Genomic DNA, 23,922 nt, shown 5'->3' with positions numbered 1-23,922 from the left:
AGGAGGGAGCTATGGTAGGACATGTCGTGGCCGTTTCACCATAACAGTGCGTCTGCTCGCAATGCCCTGAGCATCTGACAGTTCCTGTCCGAGAAGAACATCCAACAACCTCCCGACTCACCCGACCTGGCTCCATGTGATTTATTTCCTCTTTCATAATCTCAAAGGGGTTATGAAGGCAACCTGTTTTGAAGACATGGATGACAGGCACAACACTGGCAGGGAGGGCTTGTTTCTTTGTATGTAAATACCTAGCTCCAGTTTTTGAAATATAAGCCATGATTTTTATATGTTGGGCATCAGTATACCTCTCAGGACATTCTTATTGAATCGAGTGACAATTTGGGAGGAAATCAATGTACCCCGAAAAAATTCATGCAAGTACAGAGAGAACAGGCAAACTCCGCAAAGGAAGGCCTGAGCCCGAAATGAGAAATGAGAATATTATGTAACAATCAAGAAACAATGAAAATGACATTTAATGTAGAAATTAGGCAGGAGTTTGCCTTCTGAAAAGTATTTTCCCAAATGTTGAATGATTCTATATAATGTATCAGTGCAGAAATAAAATGACTTGTCTATCATACTCCAATTTCTTGAGATGTACCTGTACAGTTGTAATTTGTTTTGTCTTTGTGGGCTGTAGCCATTGAGTCACTGCTCTCGAAAATGAGTGCGCTTATTTCATATCTATATTTTGCAGAGGAGTGCACTTATTCAATATATATACTTAATGTATATATAAATATTTGTATGCTGCCTTTGTTTAATAAAATGACTGTTTTACATTTACAATTGCAAATAAGTTGTATTTCATAAAAGTCCTCAAATCCTACAGCTTGCACTAGTGAGCTCTAATCAGTGCCATTTTCACATAATGAATCACAATAATGAGTTTAATTGAATATGATTTATGACATTTTGTCTCACTGAACATGATTTAATTCAATAGATTTAATCACTGCGAGTGAGGTTGTAGTTTCTGCAGTCAGATGTGAGAGATGTTGCCAAGTATTTAGGATGTCCCAAATGCTGCAAGCTTGTTCCACATTTTCTCAGTGGGGATGCTGAGCTTGTTGATGTCTGGGGGATTTTTAATGAGTAGGAAAGTGCCTCCCAAAATTGCTCCTGTAGCAGCAAATAACAGGACACGATTTATCACCTGTGAACAAAATAAAGCATTTAAAACATTAGCCGTAAAATATTTACATTTTGAATCCCCTTATGTCAGTTTAATGAAAATATGAACTGTGTGACGGTTACACCTTCAGGCTAAGCTTTGTGCTAAATTGGCTAAATTTTTAAGTCCCAATGCAGTACCTAAGATTTTGTTTGGCATGCTTGAAAATGTCCCTGCTTCACGGGGCTAATTATGTACAGTACATGAATGAGCTAAAATGGTTGTCATAAAAGTACATTCAAGTACAATGGTATATGCTATAACTGCAACTGCATATAATGGTGTATGTTATAACTGCAACAATCATGACATCAATATTGGTCTCGCAGCCTACGTCTGGGATAAACAAATGTATTTTTTCATTCATTAATTGATTTTATATTGGAACAAGACCATGAACTTATCTGCCACCACTGCATGATCCTATAAATGAACCACATGTTTAAAAAAAGTCTGCATTTGCAGATACAAATTTTGTTGAAAAAAAGAAAGAAAAATACCGGTATTAAAAAAATTGGAATTCATGTACATTCTCTACACTAAAAGTGTACCTGGGATGAGAGTGTATTGAACGACATGTATACAGTAGAACTGTATTTTCTCAATGACATGACCCATGTTTTTAACCAAGACCTCTTCTCACTACTGAATGGGAGGAAAACAAAAGCAACGGCAGAGTTGCTGTTTGTCTTTCTTGTTTACAGACATCTCCATACACAACACTGTACTGTGCCAAAATTGTGTTCCTTGTTGAATTCACTGGCGAGAGAGCTCATGCAGCTTCACACCTGAGGTGGACACGCTAACCAGGGTGAAGTGTAGGCTACTCCACTCAAACGTACTGCATGGCACAAAAATGGCTGTAGTAAATGTAATTAAAGTTACCTAGAGGCACCATCATTTTTTTTAAGTCCATTTGATGTGAAACAAAGTGTGTTTAAGTGTCACGAAGCACGCAGGGCTTAATTGAGGCGTGGCCGTAATTAGAGGACGTAAGGAATTTAGGGACTTACTTTGTCTTGCCAGTGCCAGCGCTTCATAGCTTCATGGTACCGTGTTCTTGTGAATGTCACCTGAACAGGGTGAAAGAAAATAAATGATAAATGACTGGTTATTTGGTTTTGGAATGACTATTGACTAATTAAGGGATTAAAGTGCATATAAAATTCCTCCTGTGTATTTTGTACTTGCCATCGTGTAAAGTGGGATGATCGTCTTTGGCATGAGAAAGTGGAGGATGTTATCGACATACTTTCGGAAAATGAACCATTTAGAGTTGACATGTGCTCGCATCTGCAAAACAAATAACAAGTTGGTTTGTAAATAAATCACACAACCAGACTGAAATGTCAAGTAATTTGAATGAGTGGGGAATGAATAACTGAGTTCATTTATATTTATTAAGGTACCACCTATTGTCATTATTAAGATCTGCAATAAGAACAGAGGCTGAGGCCTACTATTTACATTATGAGTGCATGAATTTGAATGTGCAGATTGATGATGAAATACAAAATAAGATGTGGCGTTTGATTCAGTTACTATTTACATTCGTCATTTTACATCATTTGCAGTTTGTCTAGATATGCATTGCATAAATTAACATAAAGAGTCATTAGATTCATTACAATTCATCAGATCCACTTTGAAAACATCTGCTGTTTACTCTGATGACAACAGAATATTATCATATACAATGTATTTAAGAAATGAAGTTGCTTTGGATTCAATCTTTAGAGTGGCTATATATTTTAATACATAGTTGCACTCAAAGAGATGATTGTGTGTTGCCCTTCCATAAAGCTTGAAATTACTTAATACTTAGAGCCCAAGACAATATGACTTAAATATAAAAAGCAACAAAACAAATTGCAATTGGGTTAATGAGTTCAGTTTTTATTTTGAAAGGCCACAGGGCTATTATAGTGTAATGCACTGTGGTGTTGATCGAATATAAAAAAATAGTGCAAGCTGGGATACACCCCGCAGGCTGCCTGGGATCCTTCACAGTAGAAGCGCTGCGAATAAATCTCTCAATATTCTCCCACCCCGTCCACCCTGTCACGACCTCTGTCCACCATTTGACAAGGTAAAGTTTTACTATCTCTTTACTTGCTGCACTGTTGCATTTTCAAGTATGAGGTCCTGCTGAACATATGAAATAAACATGCATTACTTCGATGTAATTGTACATGGCCAGGTCTGCGATCGCGTGGTCATCTGGAACTCGCACTCTGGTGTACTCGGGCAGTACAGCACCTGTGTAAAAAGTAGCAGTGAAACACTTTCTTGGGACTGATCACACACCATTTTCCATATCACAAGCACTTACTTAAATCTTCATTGAACTGCTCCATTATTTCATCAAAGACAATGCAATCCTCAAATCCCTACAAAACATAAACGGATGAACAAATCTATATTTGCGTCGCTTTATTATATCCCCTTGGTATTACTTACAGCATTCATTCCCTGTCCATAGAAAGGGACAACTGCATGTGCCGCGTCGCCCATAAGGACACATTTGTCTCCAATGTGATATGGCGAGCATTTGACGGACACCATGGCCAGGGCAGGTAATCGAAAGTAATCCCTTTTGAGAACATCACTGGGAGACGTAAATGGGGAAAAAATATTATTGGACTCGTTTGGCGATTTGTTTGGACAGCTACATCCTTGTAAACAGTGCGCACATCACATGGGTTTTATGTGCTTTTTACTGCATTGTCATCCCATCTGAGTAAACTAAAGCAACTGTATGAGCCAGAGAGAGGAACTAAAGCACGCATTCAGTTGTTTGTTCCTCCGCACTCCAAATGAAGCCAGTGCTGAGAGAAAGCCTGGAGCATTGGTAGAGCTTATACTACGTGCCCTCTGTCTGTCAGCCACAACGCTTCGACTTCAATTAAAACCGGGTGGCACAAAGACATGTAAGAGTCAGACTTCAATTTCACACTTCACAGAATGCGCTTGTCTGGATGGAGCTAATGAGATGGGAAATATTGTGAGGATGGCATTGCTTGGTGGGATGGGGAAATAAAAGTAAAAAAAGATGAAATGTTAATGTAAGAGAGGGAAGAGTGTGAAGAGGTGGAAGTGAGGAAGATGCTTACGCTCCTATTAATGGTATGGCGTCAGGAAAGTATTTTTCGAAAAACTCCATGACTTCATCTCCTGTGGTGATCTTCTCAAACTCTTCAAAGGGCATGAAGAGAGTGCAGGTAAAAGTCTTGTCCTATAAAGAATAAGAGATTCAGATGAATTTCCAATCTTTTCAGTCCAGAAGAGGTTTGTGAAATACTTGACAGTAGTAATTAGTAGTCGCTTACTGTCAAGAAAGTTTGATTCTCTTCCAGGATGGATTTATACTGCAGGTTTATATGCCTAATTCCGATTGAATGCTCATACAGTACATGACACATATCCAATATGGCTGCGTTTTTGGCTTATGGTTTATGGCTGATGAAACGCATAAAACAACCCGCATGCACAGATGTCCAAATAGCAAATGAATAACTCCGCAAGTGTAAATACAGTGACATTCTGAAAGTAAACAATAATACAAATATCAAGGGTTATGTATAGTAGAGTTGGCCTGGGATGACTCTTCGCCCTATTGTTTTAAATGAGGATCTTCTTTCAGCTTGTCCCCTTAGAGGTCGCCACAGGGTGTCATCCTTTTCCATGGAAGCCTATCTCCTGCATCTTCCTCTCTAACTCCAAGTGCCCTCATGTCTTCCCTCACTACATCCATCAATCTTCTCTTTGGTCTTCCTCTAGCTCTCTTGCCTGGCAGCTCCATCCTGTAGTGACTATGGCCCGGTTGTCAGAACAACCACCCCACCAACAACGTGATAAACTGCATTCTTCCAAGCCGCCCCACTGTGCAAGACGGCCACAAGGATGCCTGGTTTATGTCACCCAGACCTTAAACTAATAAACAGTTACCCAAGAAAACTGGGCTTCCAGTCATCAAAGACCCCTGTTGGTGTGCAGGCCCAAGATACCGAACAAAAGCTTGGAAAATCCATTGGTCATAGCATGCCAAAATTAAATTCAAAGAACCAGTTACTCCTTTGAAATGCATGCAAGATCCACTGGGAACATTGCTGGAACGCGGACGACACCTGCTGGCGGTTGAGAGTTACTGCAAACCTGTGGACTCGCACTCTAAGCTTTTTTAGCCGAAGATAAATGTCTGTTTTGATATTTTACGAACTCTGCAGAAATATTCCAAATGTATGCCTTGATGTCTGTGTCATTGTGTCAGCTTTACAGGTCCAGGTAACAGGACTTTGAGAACTGTTCGTCTATATTTGAAGCCAAACGGTACGAAATGTTGTACTGAACAATAAGCTGTTGATTTGCCAAGTTTAGACCATCATTCTATATGCTTAGTCTATGAGTAAGAGTACAAAGTTGGGAGTATTTTAGATTAATATATGATTTTTACACCCATTTTTATGGCTAAATCGTAGCCCAAAATTCAAGTCAATGGGCGTCGTCTTCTCCGAGTTCCCCGTCTCTTAGACACACCTCCTGGGTATTTAACCTTTGACTTCCGCCTCCTCTGCCGCCCCTTCCCTTTTCTTTGTTCGAACAAACGGTTCGGCCAACGCGAACCTGGGATGGAGACTTCGCTTCCCGGCCTACGTGGGTCACTGCTAGGCAATCAGAGCAGCTGCTACTAAAAGTACCAGGTACGCTTCCAGCGTGAATGCTCAGAAGTTGCCTGAAAAGGCAGGAAGAGAAACGGTCAAATTCTCCCACAGCCGCATGAAAGAACCCTTTTCCTTTTTCCACCTGTTTTTGTTTTATTTTTGTGCATCCTTTTTCTTCAACTAAACCTGCCTCCGTTTCTCCTGAGACTACTGAGAAAGACCAACCCTGGGACCAACTTATACACACTTGTGGGTACAGCACTGCAATCGTTGCCAGAATGTACAAGATTAGTGCCTTATAATTTTAGGGAAAATACTATCGTCACACAAATCCCAATTTTGCTCTATCTCACTATGACTCAACTCGTTAAACGCGCAGATTTTTATTACAACCACACACGATGTCTTCCTCTCTTTTCGTATGCCTAGTTTCTTTCTATTACCATTATTCGTGTTTCCTTTTTGTAGTTAGAGCCCCCTGTATTGTTTCCCTGTAGTTTTCCCTTTAAATATAATAAAATTTTCTATAAAATTCCACTTCTTGTTGTATTTTGTGTGTTTTGAGTTTAATAGTGAAACCGCTGTCATTGAGAACTCGTGTTTCATAAATGTAGCAGCCTTTGAGAAAACTGAGATTGATCGAGGTTTTTCGTTCCTTTTCCTAACTTTTACACGTACAAAAAGAGACGTGGTTAAACGTAAAATCAACAAGATCCCGGATACAAGCGGCCGAAATGAGTTTCCTCCGCAGGGTGTCCGTGCTCTCCCTTAGAGATAAAGCTGAAGAAGGAGTCCTCCCGGGCCTTTTTGGCCTGTGGGACTCCTGAGGCAGCTGATGGGTACCGGCTGGCCAAGCGGAATGGAGCTTTGGTGGTCGCTGAAGCAAAAACTCTGGCATGGGAGGAATTCGGTGAGGTCATGGAGAGAGACTTCGCGACTGAAAGAACAAGATCCCGGATACAAGCGGCCAAAATGAGTTTTCTCCCCAGGGTGTCCGGGCTCTCCCTTAGAGATAGGGTGAGAAGCTCGGTCATCCGGGAGGATCTCAGAGTAGAGCCGCTGCTCCTCCACATCGAGAGGAGCCAGATGAGGTGGGTGGGGCATCTGATTCGGATGCCTCCCGGACGCCTCCCTGGTGATCACGTCCCACCGGGAGGAGACCCCGGGGACGACCCAGGACACGCTGGAGAGACGACGTCTTTCGGCTGGGCTGGGAATGCCTCGGGATCCCCCCGGAAGAGCTGGATGAAGTGGCTGGGGAGAGGGAAGTCTGGGCGTCCATGCTGAAGCTACTGCCCCCACGACCCGACCTCGGATAAGCGGTAGAAAATGCATGGATGGATGGATGGATGGATAATACAACCCCAAATCCAATGAAGTTGGGACGTTGTGTTAAACTTAGAATTATATGGCTGCAACACGTTCCAAAAAAGCTGGGAAAGGGTCATGTTTACCACTGTGTTACATCACCTTTTCTTTTAATAACATTCAATAAATGTTTGGGAACTGAGGACACTAATTGTTGAAGCTTTGTAGGTGGAATTCTTTCCCATTCTTGCTTGATGTACACCTTCAGCTGTTCAACAGTCCAGGGTCTCCGTTGTCGTATTTTACGCTTCATAATGCGCCACACATTTTCAATGGGAGACAGGTCTGGACTGCAGGCAGGCCAGTTTAGTACCCGCACTCTTTTACCACAAAGCCACGCTGTTGTAACACGTGCAGAATGTGGTTTGGCATTGTCTTGCTAAAATAAGCAGGGGCGTCCATGAAAAAGACGTTGCTTGGATGGCAGCATATATTTCTCCCAAACCTGTATGTACCTTTCAGCATTAATGGTGCCTTCACAGATGTGTAAGTTACCCATGCCATTGGCACTAACATAGCCCCATACCATCACAGATGCTGGCTTTTGAACGTTGCGTCCATAACAGTCTGGATGGTTCTTTTCCTCTTTGGCCCGGAGGACACGACATCCACAATTTCCCAAAACAATTTGAAATGTGGACTCGTCAGACCACAGAACACTTCCGCTTTGCATCAGTCCGTCTTAGATGAGCTCTGGCCCAGAGAAGCCGGCGGCGTTTCTGGGTGTTGTTGATAAATGGCTTTTGCTATGCATAGTAGAGTTTCAAGTTGCACTTACGGATGTAGCGCCGAACTGTATTTACTGACATTGGTTTCTGAAGTGTTCCTGAGCCCATGTGGTGATATCCTTTACACATTGATGTCAGTTTTTGATGCAGTGCCACCTGAGGGATCGAAGGTCACAGGCATTCAATGTTGGTTTTAGGCCTTGCCGCTTACATGCAGTGATTTCTCCAGATTCTCTGAATTTTTTGATGATATTATGGACCGTAGATGACGAAATCCCTAAATTCCTTGCAATTGTACGTTGAGGAACATTGTCCTTAAACTGTTCGACTAGTTTCTCACGCACTTGTTCACAAAGAGGTGAATCTCACCCCATATTTGCTTGTGAATGACTGAGCAATTTAGGGAAGCTTATTTTATACCCAATCATGGCACCCACCTGTTCCCAATTAGCCTGTTCACCTGTGGGATGTTCCAAACAGGTGTTTGATGAGCATTCCTCAACTTTCTCAGTCTTTTTTGCCACCTGTCCCATCTTTTTTGGAACGTGTTGGAGCCATAAAATTCTAATGATTATTTGCTAAAAACAATCAAGTTGATCAATTTGTACATGAAATATCTTGTCTTTGTAGTGTATTCAATGAAATATAGGTTGAACATGATTTCCAAATCATTGTATTCTGTTTTTATTTATGTTTAACACTTCATTTGAATTGGGGTTGTATATATAATATAATCCATCCATTTTCTGAGCCGCTTCTCCTCACTAGGGTCGCGGGCGTGCAGAAGCCTATCCCAGCTGTCATCGGCAGGAGGCGGGGTATACCCTGAACTGGTTGCCAGCCAATCGCAGGGCACAGAGAAACAAACAACCATTCACACTCACAGTCATGCCTACGGGCAATTTAGAGTCTCCAATTAATGCATGTTTTTGGGATGTGGGAGGAAACCGGAGTGCCCGAAGAAAACCCACGCAGGCACGGGGAGAACATGCAAACTCCACACAGGCGGGACCGGGGATTGAACCCCGCTCCTCAGAACTGTGAGGCTGACGCTCTAACCAGTCGGCCACCGTGCCGCCTATATAATATTATAATAATAATAATAATAATAATATAATCACAGAACTTCACCTAGTGTAAGTAATGACTGTCATTATCATAGCAGTTGTTGCCATCAACGAAGTTGTGCTTGTAAGGACTGATTTTCACTATCTCTGTTCCCATGGTATCAACAGCAGCAACGATGCATCTTGGGGTTTTTCTTACTCCAAAGACATTCTGGGTGCTAAGGACAGTGAGTGACAGCGCTGATGCACTTTTAAATTTGCTGCTTTAACCTTGTCGCACTTGAGACAGTAAAGGAGCGGTAGCTGACTCAGCCATGCAGAAAATCATTGCAGGATTATGAAGGACAGACAGGAGAGACAGAGAAAGGTTTTAATGGGAAAAAAACAGAGTCGAAACAAGGCACCACAAGGTGCCAAGACATTTTGCAGTGTAAGATTCCCTTTTAGTAAGTCTGGAATGGCAAATGAGGCTCGTAATTAAATAACCAAGGGCATCAATGAGGGTCAATCATCACTTGAAAGTTTCTGAACTGATTATGCTGCTTTTGTCAAGTGTATGCAAATAATGTGAAGTAATGACATTTTAAATACATCATCATCATTATTGAGGAAAAAACATGAATCCCACATACCAAGTTGGGGAGGGCAATCATCATGAACGTGTTCCTAGGCCAAATGTGGAGATAACTGGGCTTCATGGCAAACTGAGGATGGACATGCAGCTTGGATGAAAACATTTGTGGCTGAAAAATGACTGAAACATTTTTGCACTAGCAGCAGGACTGACTTCTCCATTGACAGGCGGCATGGTAAGCTCCATGTAGCCATGAGGGATATAAGTCTGACTGTAGTTAAAGCGGCTTTGACGAAGGAATTGCTTGCGAACAGTTGAAAAGGCTCCATCACAACCCACAATGAGGTCTGCTTCTATCTGTTTTCTGGATCCATCTGGCCTGAAGAGCACAGAGAACCATAGAAACCATCACACACTCACATTAGTAACTTTATTATGTACACATGTATAATTCAATGATTCAGCACAAGATACTACCAAGAAATCTTACGCAAAATCGATAACTCTGCTAAATATAAATTGACATACCTCTCAGTATAATACTGTACAGCTCTACAGCCTTGCAAACTAAAACCATGCATACCTCAAAACTATAATTAGATTGTACAGGTGTACATGTACAGAACATAGCTGGGATAGGCTCCAGCACACCCGCGACCCGAGTGAGGATAAGCGGAACGGAAGATGAATGAATGAATGAATGTTTAAATTGGAGGGTTTCCGAACATGAACTGCCCATTTAAGGTCACAACAGCATCAGAATTAGATTTAAATCAGGACTTAAAATTAAGGACAAATCCTTAATTTGGGTTTTCTTTTAGCCATTTTGAGGTAGACTTGCTGGTATGTTTCAGGTTGTTGTCCTGCTGCATAATCCGAAAGCACTTGAAGTTGAGCATGAACTGATGACTGGACATTTACCTGCAGGATTTTCTGGTACACAGCAAAATGTATTGTTCCATCACAGCACATTGTCCAGGACCTGAAGAAGGTAAGCAGCCCCGGACAATCAGTCTGCCACCATTACGTTTGACTGGAGGCATGATTTTATTTTTTTTTATTTTTTTTAAAACCAAACAACAAATGCTGTGTTAATTTTACACCAGATGCAACTGAATGCACACCTTCCAAATAGTTGAACTTTTGTCTTGTCAGACCACAGGATATTTCTACAAAGGTTTTAGGGATCAACGAGATTCTTGGAAAATATGAGATGAGCATTTGTTGTCTTTTTTGTCAGTATTGGTTTACGCATTGGAACTCTCCCATGGATGTCATTTTTTCCCACTGTCATTCCTATAGCTGAGTCATGAACACTGACCTTAACTTAGACCAGTGAGGACTACAAATCATTGATGTTGTTCTGGGTTCTTTTGTGACCACCTGAACGAGTCGTCGTTGCCATAGACATCAAATATAAATCGAACTCGCCTTGAATGGGTTGGCCTTGAGTGGGTATCCCATATTGCATGTGTCAGACCTGCCAGGTAAGCTAATGCAAGTCAATGAACTGAACTTTATAAAGAGTCAACCTACAAAATGCACAAAGTTATTGCCTTCATTCACCCATTTACACTCACACTAACTGTATTTGGGAAACAGATAGGCACCAAAAACAACAAATGCAACTTTTGATCTGATGGTATTTGTTGTTTACCAATACTGTATTTCAATATTTATTATCACAGTTACAATGTTACATACAGTGATACATGTCATTTTGTATGAATAAACATGCACACTAGTATGCAGCCATCTGAAAAGTTATTGGCCCACTTCTCAAATTCTTATATTTTTACAGTGGAACCTCAATAAAACCGACCCCGATATAATGAATTAAATGGACCGTCGGGACTGATCAATGTGTCCAAAAGTACAGTAGTTTCCATTTGTCACTTAAAAAATGCTGTTGACAAAGTCTGTCAGGTCCAGAATTGGCCGCTGTTGTTTACTGGCGCTGTGGCGCAGTACAGGCAGAGAATAGGACTGACATATTTCCGGGTCACTGATATACAATATGACAAGATCCTATTCCAAAAGATGTGCCTCCCATGCCTCCATGGCGGCCATGTTGAATGTGGGGCATTGACATGCTGGCCATGTGATGATGGTTCTATCTATTGTCTATTGTGCATACAGCAAGAGAGAGCAAAACACAAGTCGTTGGAGTCTGTAACATGCTATTTTTGGAAAAGTAACAGTTTTCTTTGTCAAGCCGTTCATGTTTAGCAACAGATTTGGAACTAAGAAGCACATTAATTCCTCGCGGCTCATGAAAACGACTCAGCTATGATGAGTACTGTACGTCAACAATGTCACCATGAACAAGCACACCAGTGTGCTAAATTTAGATAAAATGTGAAACTTTCAAACATTTTAAAGCTTTTTCAATATTTATTTACAACCCCAATTCCAATGAAATTGGGACATTGTGTTAAACATAAATAGAAACAGAATACAATGATTTGCAAATCATGTTCAAACTATATTTCATGGAATACACTACAAAGACAAGATATTTAATGTTCAAACTGATAAACCTTATTGTTTTTAGCAAATAATCATGAACTTCAAATTTTAATGGCTGCAACACGTTTCAAAAAAAGCTGGGACAGGTGGCAAAAAAGACTGAGAAAGTTGAGCAATGCTCATCAAACACCTGTTTGGAACATCCCACAGGTGAACAGGCTATTTGGGAACAGGTGGGTGCCATGATTGGGAATAAAAGGAGCTTCCCTAAATTGCACAGTCTTTCACAAGCAAAGATGGGGCGAGATTCACCTCTTTGTGAACAAGTGCGTGAGAAAATAGTCAAACAGTTTAAGGACAATGCTCCTCGACGTACAATTGCAAGGAATTTAGGGATTTCATCATCTACGGTCCATAAAATTATCAAAGGTTTCAGAGAATCTGGAGAAATCACTGCATGTAAGCGGCAAGGCCAAAAACCAACGTCGAATGCCCGTGACCTTCGATCCCTCAGGCAGCACAGCATCAAAAACTGACATCAATGTGGAAAGGATATCACCACATCGGCTCAAGAACACTTCAGAAAACCAATGTCAGTAAATACAGTTCGGCGCTACATCCATAAGCGCAAGTTGAAACTCTACTATACAAAGCAAAAGCCATTTATCAACAACACCCAGAAACACCGCTGGCTTCTCTGGGCCCGAGTTCATCTGAGATGTACTGATGCAAAGTGGAACAGTGTTCTGTGGTCCGACAAGTCCACATTTCAAATTGTTTTTGGAAATTGTGGACGTTGTGCCATCGGGGCCAAAGAGGAAAAGAACCATCCAGACTGTTATGGACGCAAAGTTCAAAAGCCAGCATCTGTGATGGTATGGGGCTGTGTTAGTGCCAATGGCATGGGCACACATCTGTGAAGGCACCCTTAATGCTGAAAGGTACATACAGGTTTTGGAGAAACATATGCTGTCATCCAAGCAACGTCTATTTCATGGACGTCCCTGCTTATTTCAGTAAGACAATGCCAAACCACATTCTGCATGTGTTACAACAGTGTGGCTTCGTAGTAAAAGAGTGCAGGTACTAGAGTGGCCTGCATGTAGTCCAGACCTGCCAAGCGTCAACAATTAGTGTCCTCAGTTCCCAAACGTTTATTGAATGTTGTTAAAAGAAAAGGTGATGTAACACAGTGGTAAACATGACCCTGTCCCATCTTTTTTGGAACGTGTTGCAGCCATAAAATTCCAAGTTAATAATTATTTGCTAAAAACAATAAAGTTTATCAGTTTGAACATTAAATACCTTGTCTTTGTAGTGTATTCAATTAAATATAGGTTGAACATGATTTGCAAATCATTGTATTCTGTTTTTATTTATGTTTAACACAACGTCCCAACTTCATTGGAATTGGGGTTGTAAATGTGTACGCATCTGGTCATGTGCTTGTACCCAAATATCTTCTGGAATACAAAGAATTACCTGATAAAGGTCATTAACCCTGATTCAGCACTCCAGTCCTGTAGTTTGTGGTCAAAGTTCAGCTTTGTGTTTGCATATGTCTCGGCCTCTGTTGGAGCAAAATGTTTTTTAAGGAAACACTAAATATCACCACTCTGAAAACATTTGAAATACAAAAAACAAACTAAATTTAAAGTCAGTAAAGTTTTCGGACATTCTCCAGCGGAAATGGAATTTCCCCCCTGCTGAGTCACTTGAGGCTTGTAAAAAAAAAATAAAAAAATTAAAATTATTTGTCTGTTTTCATTGCAGGAGTCTGATTCATCCTGATAAGATCAAGTTTAATTAAAAGAGAGACCCATGCGGTCACACATTACCTCACAGTATGTCACTTCATTAAATGAAATAAATCTGTATTTCACTGATTTAAAAAAAAAAACAACACATACACTTTAGAGTTTAATTCAAAGAGCTATAAAATGAATAGTTCAGTGCACTCAGGGATTTTGCTGTTACATCTTGTACTGTACTTTTTCAGATATTGCTAGTATTTACTTGTATAATATTGGCAAATTATACATTCATAAGTATTAGCAAACCAGGTACATTGTCAAAAGCGGGGTATAGTAGCAGTCTTATTTATCCTTCAAGGTGCAAGCTCACTATTGTACTTTTCATTTATTTTTCTATTCCGCTTTGCCTGCTCAGGGTCATGGGGAGGTTGAACCTATCCTCGCTGACCTTGGACTGGTCACCAGTCAATCACCGGCCAAAGATAGAAAAACACTCACATTCATACAAACACTGATTGGGAACTGAACAGTTGATGCCTGTACGGATGTCCGGCACGTGAACCACTTACACCATCAGTGACTCAATAATATTCCCATAGACATCATTATTGAACTGCAATTTATTTGTTTGTTTGTCTTACATGGCCAAAATATTTGTACGTTGCCAGCGGTAAAAACATGACAAACATGACAAACCATTGTATTATTTAGGGTGCAGTTCTGTACATTTTGTTATCCAAAAGGAATGAATATTTTTTTCTGTAGAACGTAGCATAAATTAGCCACCATAATAGATGTTTCCCAAGTGTTTAACAGATTTAGCTTAATGCCACTTTGAATTTAAACGAAATTAATTTGGTCATTGTTATGACTGCAGTCTTGTCACATTCTCTGTTCAGTGATAATGCATTGAGTTATTTTTTGTAGAACTATGAAAGGCCACAATGTTCTTACCTGTTAGCAGCTCTTTGTTCAGATTTGCTCGGTCTACTGACAGGATGAACTGAAGTGAAAACAATGTCTCATTATAGTCCAATTCTTCAGATACAGCTCCACAAATAGACATCATGCTGTTCATTGAAAATGGAAAACCAGATGCCTCTGGGGTTCATATCTCAATGTTTGTGTGATGATAAGCCAGCAGTATTTGATGACAAATGAATATGCTAACAACACCATAATTAATCATTAAGATCATCATGTTGTGAATACAATAAATAATCACTGTATATGAAGCGGGCCACAGGATAATTTGAAAGAATAGTTATTTGCCTCAACTTCAAGGGCATCTATATTTGAAGATAATGTTTCACAGCAGTGCCCCAATATTGTTGGGAAGAGTAGACACAGTGACACTACTGTGGAGGCTCACCTGACCCTTTTTGCCATACGGAATGGGAGATTGCCCACCATTTAGTGAATGGATCATTCTTGCATGCATGGGGATTCCCTTGGAGACAATCTAAAAGAGGAAAGCAACACATAATTGCACAAAGCATATAGTACTCAGCATATCAATATTATAATATTGAACTATAATTCTTTCTACACACGAATTAAAGTAGTACATACTGATGGGCATTTTACTACATTTCCTTGATCGATCATAATAACATAAATAAAAAATATTTTTATTTTATGGTATAATCTCTGTATTAATGTTTTGACTTTCTGTTTCGATGCCAATGTTGTGTTCCCAATATTATTGATGCTGGGAGTGGTTGTGACATTGCGGAGGTCTTCATGGATATTTCGCAACTTCCTGTATCTGATGTTGATTTCTCAGTAGCTTCACTACATGAATAATCAACAATTTATTTTACCCAGTTTTTCATAATCAGTGGACCTAATGCCTGGCAATGCTTTAAGCATTTCTGGTGGAAAGGTCAGATGGCGTAACGGTTTCCGCTGTCAATATGTTACAAGCTACTGGAATGCCATCTGACTGAAAAATAACGTCTTTCGTGAAATGTGTGATAAACTGGGGTTGTGTAATAGGTATATTTAATAGTTTAATAGTTACTTTTTGAGGTTAAAATGTCTGTTCCAAAAAGCTGATGAAAACATGTACAGTATAAAAAAATTGTTGTAGGCTGCACAGTTGCGTAGTGGTTAACACATCTACCTCACAGTCAATAGGTTCTGGGTTTAAATCTTAACTCAGGTCATACTATGTGGAGTTTGCATGTTCATCCCAGTTTTTCATCCCACATTCTAAAATAATGCTTCATATAAGGCTAATACTGTAATTGAAGACTCTAAACCATAGTTGTCCAAATTTTTCCTCTAACGGCCGCATACAGAAAAATAAAGTGCATGGCCCACTTCAAAGATTTTCACCTTTAATTTAGTAAACATGATTAACCAATACACGAAGCAATGTGTGTGTGTGTATGTGAGTGTGTGTGAGAGTCTGTGTGTGTGTGTAGCTGGGATAGGCTCCAAGAGTAATCTGAATTTTTTTAGGATCATTAATTGGACCTTGACAAAGAGCAGAAAGTGGAGGAAACAATTTTTGCTCATTATGTTTACTCACCGTAATGAAGAGAAATGTTGTTACAATTTTAGTTGTAAATACTTTATTTGCGTCTTTGCAGTAGCTTGATAAAATAATAGCCTGACTCGTTTTTAACTTAATGTCACAATAGCAATATAAAATACCAGTGCTGGTTAAAAATAGTGTTTTTTCCTTATGTCTGTGTAGATTCTAGTTCATCCAGGTCATGGTAATCTGCAAAGGTTGAATCGAGGCAACTGGACTCAAGTTGTTTGTTGAATTTGTTGCGTTTTTTTTTTTTTTTACCAAAAGCATTTTAAAAATGAAATGGGCAATTATGTAATTAAGACGCCGATATCTGGAAAAGCTCCATACGAAACTTTTTTTTTTAGTTGTAGTTATAGCTGTTTTGAATTGGGGATGGCTGTCGCTCCCCCCAACCCCGCCCACATGTAAAAGTAGTGATGCAGGCTGTGTCAGACGTCATTTTGAGTCTATGCCGTGGGCCACTAAGAAAAGGATATAATACATATATATATATATATATATATATATATATATATATATATATATATATAATTAAATGAAACAATATACTGTAGCTGTCTTGCTCTATATCAACAAATTATGTCAACAAACCTTCTCCTCCATTCCCACATGCTTCAGTGACTGACGGCCTCTGTGAGATAAAGCCAGGTTGATACTTCTCCCCTTCACAATTTTTGCTTGCCGGATATCTAATCAGGAGGTCAGAATATAACTTTAGTACCAATTTTTCACATTATCAGATGAAGTCTAGATCTATGAATCAAGGGTGATGCATATTTCGATCATACCATCTCGAGTTTCAAACACATGCACATCAAAACCTCTTTTGGCAAAGAAGCAGGCATTCAGTGCACCAACCTAAAACAAAGGATCGGTGTGCTCATCACTGACGGACTGCCAAAAATACACTTGAAATGGACAATATTTCCTGGCTTTTTTACATTTTACATAACTCTTACATGCTTATTCATCTCTCCTGTTACGTTTGTTTCTCAGGGACGGCCATAATTTTCCTGGGTCAATTTGACCCGGGTCCTATTTAATGATCCGAAAGTGTCATTAACCAAAAAGTGGGGGAAAAAGGATCAACAATTTTCATTAAATGTTAATTACACATATTAAGCTACTAGTACAAAACTTTTAACTTTAAAGTGGGTAAAGGAGGGTTAAAGCACTGCGTGGCTTTAAAAGGTTGCTCTGTTAATGTCAATATGAAGCTCAAGAAAAACAATGGGTTTTTACACATTCTCTTTGTCTTACCAGTCCACCTCCCACCACTGCCACAACTTTTTTCTTCCTCGGCCTGTCAGTTGAGTTCTCCATTCCTGCACTCAGGTGGTCTCTCACTCAGTCAGCTAGTCTCATCCACTGGGTGTCTTCTTCAGAGCGACAGAGCTGAGCATAAGGTCAATTTTTAAAAGAGGAGGAGCAAAGTGAATGCTCTAAATGCGAGTCTTTTCAAAGTAAACACACAAGTTAACTCAGCTTGTTGTACATTATTTTGCTCTTTGTACTTTAACCTACCGTAATTGGTATTTTAAGGGTGAGTGGGGACTATGCTTAGTTGATTTGAAGCCGAAAACAAAGAGGTATAGTTAATGGGTTTGTGTACTATACCTGAACAATAATAATTATTGTCTGGGTATGTTTCACTAAAATAGTAGTTTGCATGAAGAGAAGCTAATGACCTTGGTTTGTACAAGTAAATAAATGTGTCTCCATCTAGTGGTGGCTTGTGTTGAGGTCATGAATAGCTGTCTATGTCAGGTCAAACGCTCACCTATTTAGAGACTTGCAGAGCTTCAAATAAAGCATAGCCTGCAACCTATTTTGACTTATTGTGACAATTATATACAGTAGTTATTTTGTGTTTACATGAAATACTTACAGGGAGGGCTATTATGAATAGACAACATATACTTATTTTTACATGGAGAGACATTTATGGATTGTTTCTTTTAGTGCCGTCATTTTTTCAACTGCGGTCTGTATTTGGTGGGAATAAGATCTACATTGATTTTTTCTCATTTTCTCTTATTGCAAGCAACGTAGAGAAAACTAAAGAAAGTCAATATTTTTAACACAACTGCTGTCAACATATTGCCTATTTGGACTAAGTTCGTTTTTATTCGAGGTGTGTTGCAACATACTACTTACGAAATTCATGATGACGTTATTTTAAAACAGCACGTTGCATATTCAACAAGAACGTGGCCATTTGTCTGCTGGCAGCTGTGAAATTGCCGGAAAAGACAAAGCTTTGAAAGCAGATCTGTTCATTACACTGACTCGACGTACAGGCCTTGTAATCGATGATGCGAGTCAGTGACAACATTTTATTGGCGCCCAATATTTTGCGCGTGTTGTTTTACCAACCTTAAAAGTAACAGTTACAAAAGCAAACGTCGAGCAAATTAACATATTTCACAATTTCTCTGTGACATAATGAGCATTCTGACAACGATTGCTTTTGTCTGGATTAAGATGGCGGTCTGAAAGGCAAGGTTTGTTGTCGATGGGTGCAAAGTATGTTTAAGTGCATCAACCGAACGGCGCAGTGCACGAGGTATTTCCAAGCAGCTGGACGCAGCCCTCATCTCAACAACGGAATTAAGTAAGTGTTGAATGACCATTTGTTCATTTATAAGACGTAAATATGTTATCGTAGCAAGTCAAGCTAGCTAGCTAGCCACTGAACTAATGCTAGGCACCGGCCGGGGCCGTTAAACCGGGTGGTTGACCTCAGCTTTCCATTTTAAACAATGCTGCTTTCATTGTATGGCTGGTGTCGGTTTTGCTCGAAAGACTCTAAATTAAAAGTGTATTTTAGATATTTTTCAGAGACGTGTATAGTACAATTCGACTGTCATTTAGTCTGTTTGGTTTTGCGCTTGATGGTCAAAATTGTTTGTTGATGGGTGAGGTCACGCCACAGTCCACAGTGGGTGGTTCCCCCATCCCTGGAGACGGAACTCTGTCCTTCAAAATGCCTTATTTAAATTTACAAACTTTAGTTGCAGAGGCAGACTGTATTGTAGTGTCGATAGAGTTACTAATTTGGCTGGTGCTTTGTCCTCTGAGTTGCAACAGTGAGGGTTTGCTAATTAAAGTGTTTTAATCATGATTCAGTTCAACAAATATCATCTGAAGTCAAATGTCATGTCCATGGACCTGAAGAATGGGTTTATATGGTCGTTATGCAAAGCTAAATTGATTTTTTTTTTTTTTTAAATGGAAAAAAAACTAACAGATATGTAATTTTGAGAACATTGTGCAGCTCTCAAAACACAAAAGAATTAAAACTCAGCACTCTATGGTGTAAAATAGTACAAATAACATTGCTACAGTATCTTTATTTAAAAATACATATCAGTGATAGGTATTTTAAAGAAAGAGAGTACAACAGGCTGTTTTTTTATAATGCAAATACAGAAGGCTCAAGTTCTCTGAGGTGTTTTTCAACTTTCTCTTGGCCATATAGTTTGGGCATTTCTGTCTCAAAGTAATTGCGGCTCAGCATAGCTTCAGCTCATTGTTGAGCTTTTCTTTGTTTATCCATCTATCCATCCATCCCTTTGCAACACCGCTTATCCTGGATAGGGTCGCGGGATGCTGGAGCCTAACATTTTTTTGTTTACTTTATTAAAAAGATGCAACAGTTAATTGATTAAATAAATTAATTGGCAACTATTTTGATTATCTATTTATCCTTTAGAGACCTTGTTTAACTTACAATTGTCCAAATCCTTGGAATTTCATAACAGATTTTTGTAGTCCTCCATGAAAGCAGACTGATTATCTTTTGTCTTTAATCAAAATAAAACATTTGCAAATCTGCTTTAACATTGGAAAACTGAACAACAATTTTGCCCATTTTCTGACATATTACTGACCAGACCAGTAATGGAATCATAGTCAGGTTAGGTTTCTGCACTGTCTATTTGAAATAATGTCCTGCTTTTGAATAAAGGGATGGAAATTTTCCAGTAACGCTTATCCTCACTAGGGTCACTGAGCCTATCCCAGCTATCTTTGAGCGAGTAGCGGGGTACACCCTGAACTGGTTGCCAGCCAATCGCACGACACGCATAATAAACAAATAACCATTCACACTCACAATCACACCTACGGACAGTTAAGAGGTTTTAGTTAACATAACATGCATGTTTTTGGGATGTGAGAGGAAACCGGAGTACCTGGAGAAAACCCACACAGGCATTGGGCGAACATGCAAACCCCACATAGGCGAGGCCGGATTTGATCACGGGTCCTCAGAGCTGTGAGCCAGATGTGCTAACCAGTCGTTCAACATACCACCTATTGATACAAATATGATTTAATACATGTAAACACAAACGAAGCCTAAACAGCTTCCCACAGCCCAAAAAACAACAAAAAAAACATCTTAAAAAAGCATTACACCTTATTATTTCATCTTTTCAGAGGTGTCTCACTGTAAAAAAAAGTGCTCTTGAAGATGAGGTGGCAACAGGTGTTTTTAAAAAAAGAAAACATTATGAACAGTACAATTTGGGATGGGTGAGTACCAATACCAGCCTTATTTCAAGGTATCGGGTACTCAAGAAGGCTGCCGATACCAGCCACTGATACTTAAGGCAAAAATATCTGACATCGAGTTAAGTCCTCCTTGCCAGTATTTGGCGCCACACTGTGGCGGTTGGACGCATGTACCTGAAGAACTCGTGCTATCGGTACTCATTATCGGCGTGTACATGAGTGTGAATACTCATACTTGTATCGGTCTATAAAAAGTGCCATCGAACTTCCCTAAATAAAACACATGATATATAAATACACTCATCTTTATCAGGGTCGTGTGCGAGTCTTTGCCCATCCCACCTTACGTTGGGCAAAAGGCAGCTTACACCCTGTACTCGTCACAAGTTAATACAATACATGTAAATTCTACACAGAAAGTCTTTGTTTGAGCCAGGCATGTACACCTGTGCTAACCATCCGAACCACCTCTGCCTCAATTTAAGCAATGAAAATCCCCGGTTTGGGCGGCACGGTGGACAACTGGTTAGCACATCTGCCTCACAGTTCTGTGAACCCAGGTTTCAATCCCGGCCTCTCCTGTGTGGAGTTTGCATGTTCTCCCTGTGGCTGTGTGGGTTTACTCCGGGTACTCCGGTTTCCTTCCACATCACAAAACAACTATCCATCCATCCATCCATTTTCTGAGCCGCTTCTCCTCACTAGGGTCGCGGGTGTGCTGGAGCCTATCCCAGCTATCATCGGACAGGAGGCGGGGTACACCCTGAACTGGTTGCCAGCCAATCGCAGGGCACATATATACAAACAACCACTCGCACTCACATTCACACCTATGGGCAATTTAGAGTCTCCAATTCATGCATGTTTTTGGGATGTGGGAGGAAACAGGAGTGCCCACGCAGGCACGGGAAGAACATGCAAACTCCACACAGGCGGGGCCGGGGATTGAACCCCGCTTCTCAGAACTCTGAGGCAGACGCTCTAACCAATCGCCCAACTGTCCCTGCGTGTGCGAACTTGAGAAGGCTCTATGGTGGCAGTGAAGTCAATTCAAATCCACAATCAGCAGCAGTTTGGCAAATAGTGAGCAATTCATCAAAAACTGTTCAATGCCACTCTCAGTTGAAGTTTAACACAAACAGTAGAGCAACATAGACATAATGTATCAATACTCTGGCATTCTTTATCCGCTAGGGAATATGATTGATATTGCAACATGTTACTGAGTCATTTACGGTAGTACTGGAAGTACTATTCTTCTTCGTTTGTGGCTGCAAACGCATTACACTGCCTCCCGGTGGCCAAATGGTGCACACCAGAAGTGCAGCACAATGAATTAGATTGTAGAATTAAAGTTTCGGTGTAATTCTTTACATTTTATTTAATTATATGATCACTCGGTTTTTATGAAGTACGATATTGTAATAATTATTAAAACGAACACAAACATCTTTTGGATTTTTTGGGGGGGAGGCTGGAACGGAATAAACAGATTTTAAACTTTGCCACCAAGCCGTTAAGGTGGATGCGATTATTGGATTCTTGAAACATTTATGGCGTTTAAGACTAGTAGAAATAAATGCGAGTTTTGGTAGTTTGATGATGTTGCAGTCTGTTTGTTCCAATTCGAGCCAAGACTCCCACTCCTCACTGTGGTGCAACCATTTGATGAGGTATTGTAATTGGTTAGCTCAATAATAGTGTTTAAAGTTGGGAGCATTTAGGCCTGCCTCCTGTTTATTTTTCTCAAGAGTGGATAGACTGATTCTATTTTTCTTATTTTTTTGAATAAAAAATTATTACATCAGAATATAAGGTTCAACCATTCAAATGTGGGCTTAAATTGAATAATTGGAAAATAAAAAATTTATTTGAGGTAAGGTTTTCATTTTTTTTTTCATTAGCTATTCTTGCCAGTAATGATATAGGCAAGTTATTCCAGCGTCTTAAATGAGATGAGATTTTTTCCAGAAGTGGTGTGTAATTTAGATTGGTTAGCTCTGTGAGTTTTGACGAAATATTGATACCCAAGTACTTAATGTTTCCTACAGGAATAGGGTACTCTGGGATTTGATCTGCAGGAGTCCATGAGATTGCTGTTATTGGGAATATTGTTGATTTTGTACAGTTAATAGAGTAGTCTGATATTTGTGAAAATGTTTTAATGAGATTGAAGACTTCCTGAAGAGAATACTTCAGGCAGTCTGAATATCATCAGCATATAGAAGAATATCATCAGCATATAGATTGATTTTGTGTTCTGTCACTAGTGAGCAGATACCTTTTTAATATTAGCATTCTGACGTATAGCGGCAGCAAGAGGTTCAATAAATATTGCCAATAGCATTGGTGAAAGTGGACATCCTTGTCTGGTTCCTCTTTGTAATGTAAAACTTTGTGAAGTGATCCTGTTTGTGTTCACTGTCGCTTTCGTCGAATTGTATAATGTTGCTATCCAATGTATAAATGAATCTCCAAAGCCAAATTTGCGAAGTACTGCAAACAGGAAAGCTCAGTTAACGTTATCGAAAGCTTTCTCTGCGTCAAGTGACATGATGATTGTGTTTAGATTTTTACGCTGTGACATGCTTATTAAATTCAACAGACGTCTGACATTATTTGTGGAACTTCTACCTTTAATGAAGGCTGTCTGGTCATAGTGGATTACCGACAAGAAGTACCTTTTCAAGTCTCGCTGCGAGGGCTTTCGAGATAATCTTGATATCTACATTAATCAATGATAAGGACCGATAATTCTCCGGGAGAGTGGGGTCTTTACCTGGCTTTAGTAATAACTTAATTTAAGCTCTGTTCATATGGCTAATTCTACCTTTATCCTTTATCTCATTGACTGTTCTGAAAAATAGAGGTGCTAGTATTGGCCAAAAATGTTTAATGAATTCAACAGGGATTCCGTCTGGACCAGGCTCCCGTCTCGGTTGCATATTTTTTAAAGCGTTGTGTAATTCTGTGATGGTTAAAGGAACATCAAGGCTGTCTTTAATTTGTGTATTTAATTGAGGCATGTTTAGATCCTTAATAAAAGTTTAAATTTCTT

The 23,922-nt window shown here is 39.8% G+C and overlaps 2 protein-coding genes across 5 annotated transcripts in view; one reads left to right on the top strand and one right to left on the bottom strand.

The window, feature by feature from the left end:
- Positions 1–875: 875 nt before the first annotated feature.
- LOC133485503 (kynurenine 3-monooxygenase) lies at positions 876–17,768 on the bottom strand. 3 transcript variants are annotated; one of them, XM_061789297.1, is made up of 15 exons: positions 17,607–17,760; positions 17,135–17,204; positions 16,938–17,035; positions 15,174–15,263; positions 14,756–14,804; positions 13,530–13,617; positions 9,792–9,957; positions 9,637–9,708; positions 4,294–4,415; positions 3,641–3,788; positions 3,513–3,570; positions 3,357–3,439; positions 2,372–2,473; positions 2,194–2,253; positions 876–1,162 (listed from the first exon to the last, which is right to left on the bottom strand). In XM_061789297.1, exons 1-15 carry the CDS (start codon positions 17,667–17,669, stop codon positions 1,016–1,018), a joined length of 1,416 nt encoding a protein of 471 aa, XP_061645281.1. In that variant the 5' UTR covers positions 17,670–17,760; the 3' UTR covers positions 876–1,015. The 3 variants fall into 3 exon arrangements, with proteins under 3 accessions (XP_061645281.1, XP_061645285.1, XP_061645284.1); XM_061789301.1 differs by lacking the exon at positions 17,135–17,204 and having other exon boundaries at positions 17,607–17,747; XM_061789300.1 differs by lacking the exons at positions 16,938–17,035; positions 17,135–17,204 and having other exon boundaries at positions 17,607–17,768.
- An 848-nt stretch (positions 17,769–18,616) lies between these two features.
- The window catches only part of ide (insulin-degrading enzyme), a 41,083-nt gene continuing 35,777 nt past the window's right edge, over positions 18,617–23,922 (top strand). The window contains exon 1 of one of the 2 annotated variants that reach the window (XM_061789289.1): positions 18,617–18,960. In XM_061789289.1, coding sequence (XP_061645273.1) covers positions 18,875–18,960 — 86 coding nt within the window. In that variant the 5' untranslated portion in view covers positions 18,617–18,874. The remainder of the gene's footprint in view (positions 18,961–23,922) is intronic. The other variant, XM_061789286.1, reaches the window with a different exon arrangement.

The sequence above is a fragment of the Phyllopteryx taeniolatus genome, chromosome 11, assembly GCF_024500385.1.
Source record: "Phyllopteryx taeniolatus isolate TA_2022b chromosome 11, UOR_Ptae_1.2, whole genome shotgun sequence".
Classification (NCBI taxonomy): Eukaryota; Metazoa; Chordata; class Actinopteri; order Syngnathiformes; family Syngnathidae; genus Phyllopteryx; species Phyllopteryx taeniolatus.
The sequence above is the reverse complement of the archived record's forward strand: the minus strand, read 5'-3'. Positions and strand labels throughout refer to the sequence as shown.

Excerpts from the sequence above, each read along its gene's own strand:
- LOC133485503 (XM_061789297.1), bottom strand. The coding sequence starts at position 17,669 with ATGGAGAACTCAACTGACAGGCCGAGGAAGAAAAAAGTTGTGGCAGTG. Across the intron at positions 17,205-17,606 it reads CAGTGGTGGGAGGTGGACTG|GTTGGTGCACTGAATGCCTG; the intron begins GTAAGACAAAGA and ends CCTTTGTTTTAG. Across the intron at positions 17,036-17,134 it reads TGTGTTTGAAACTCGAGATG|ATATCCGGCAAGCAAAAATT; the intron begins GTATGATCGAAA and ends CCTCCTGATTAG.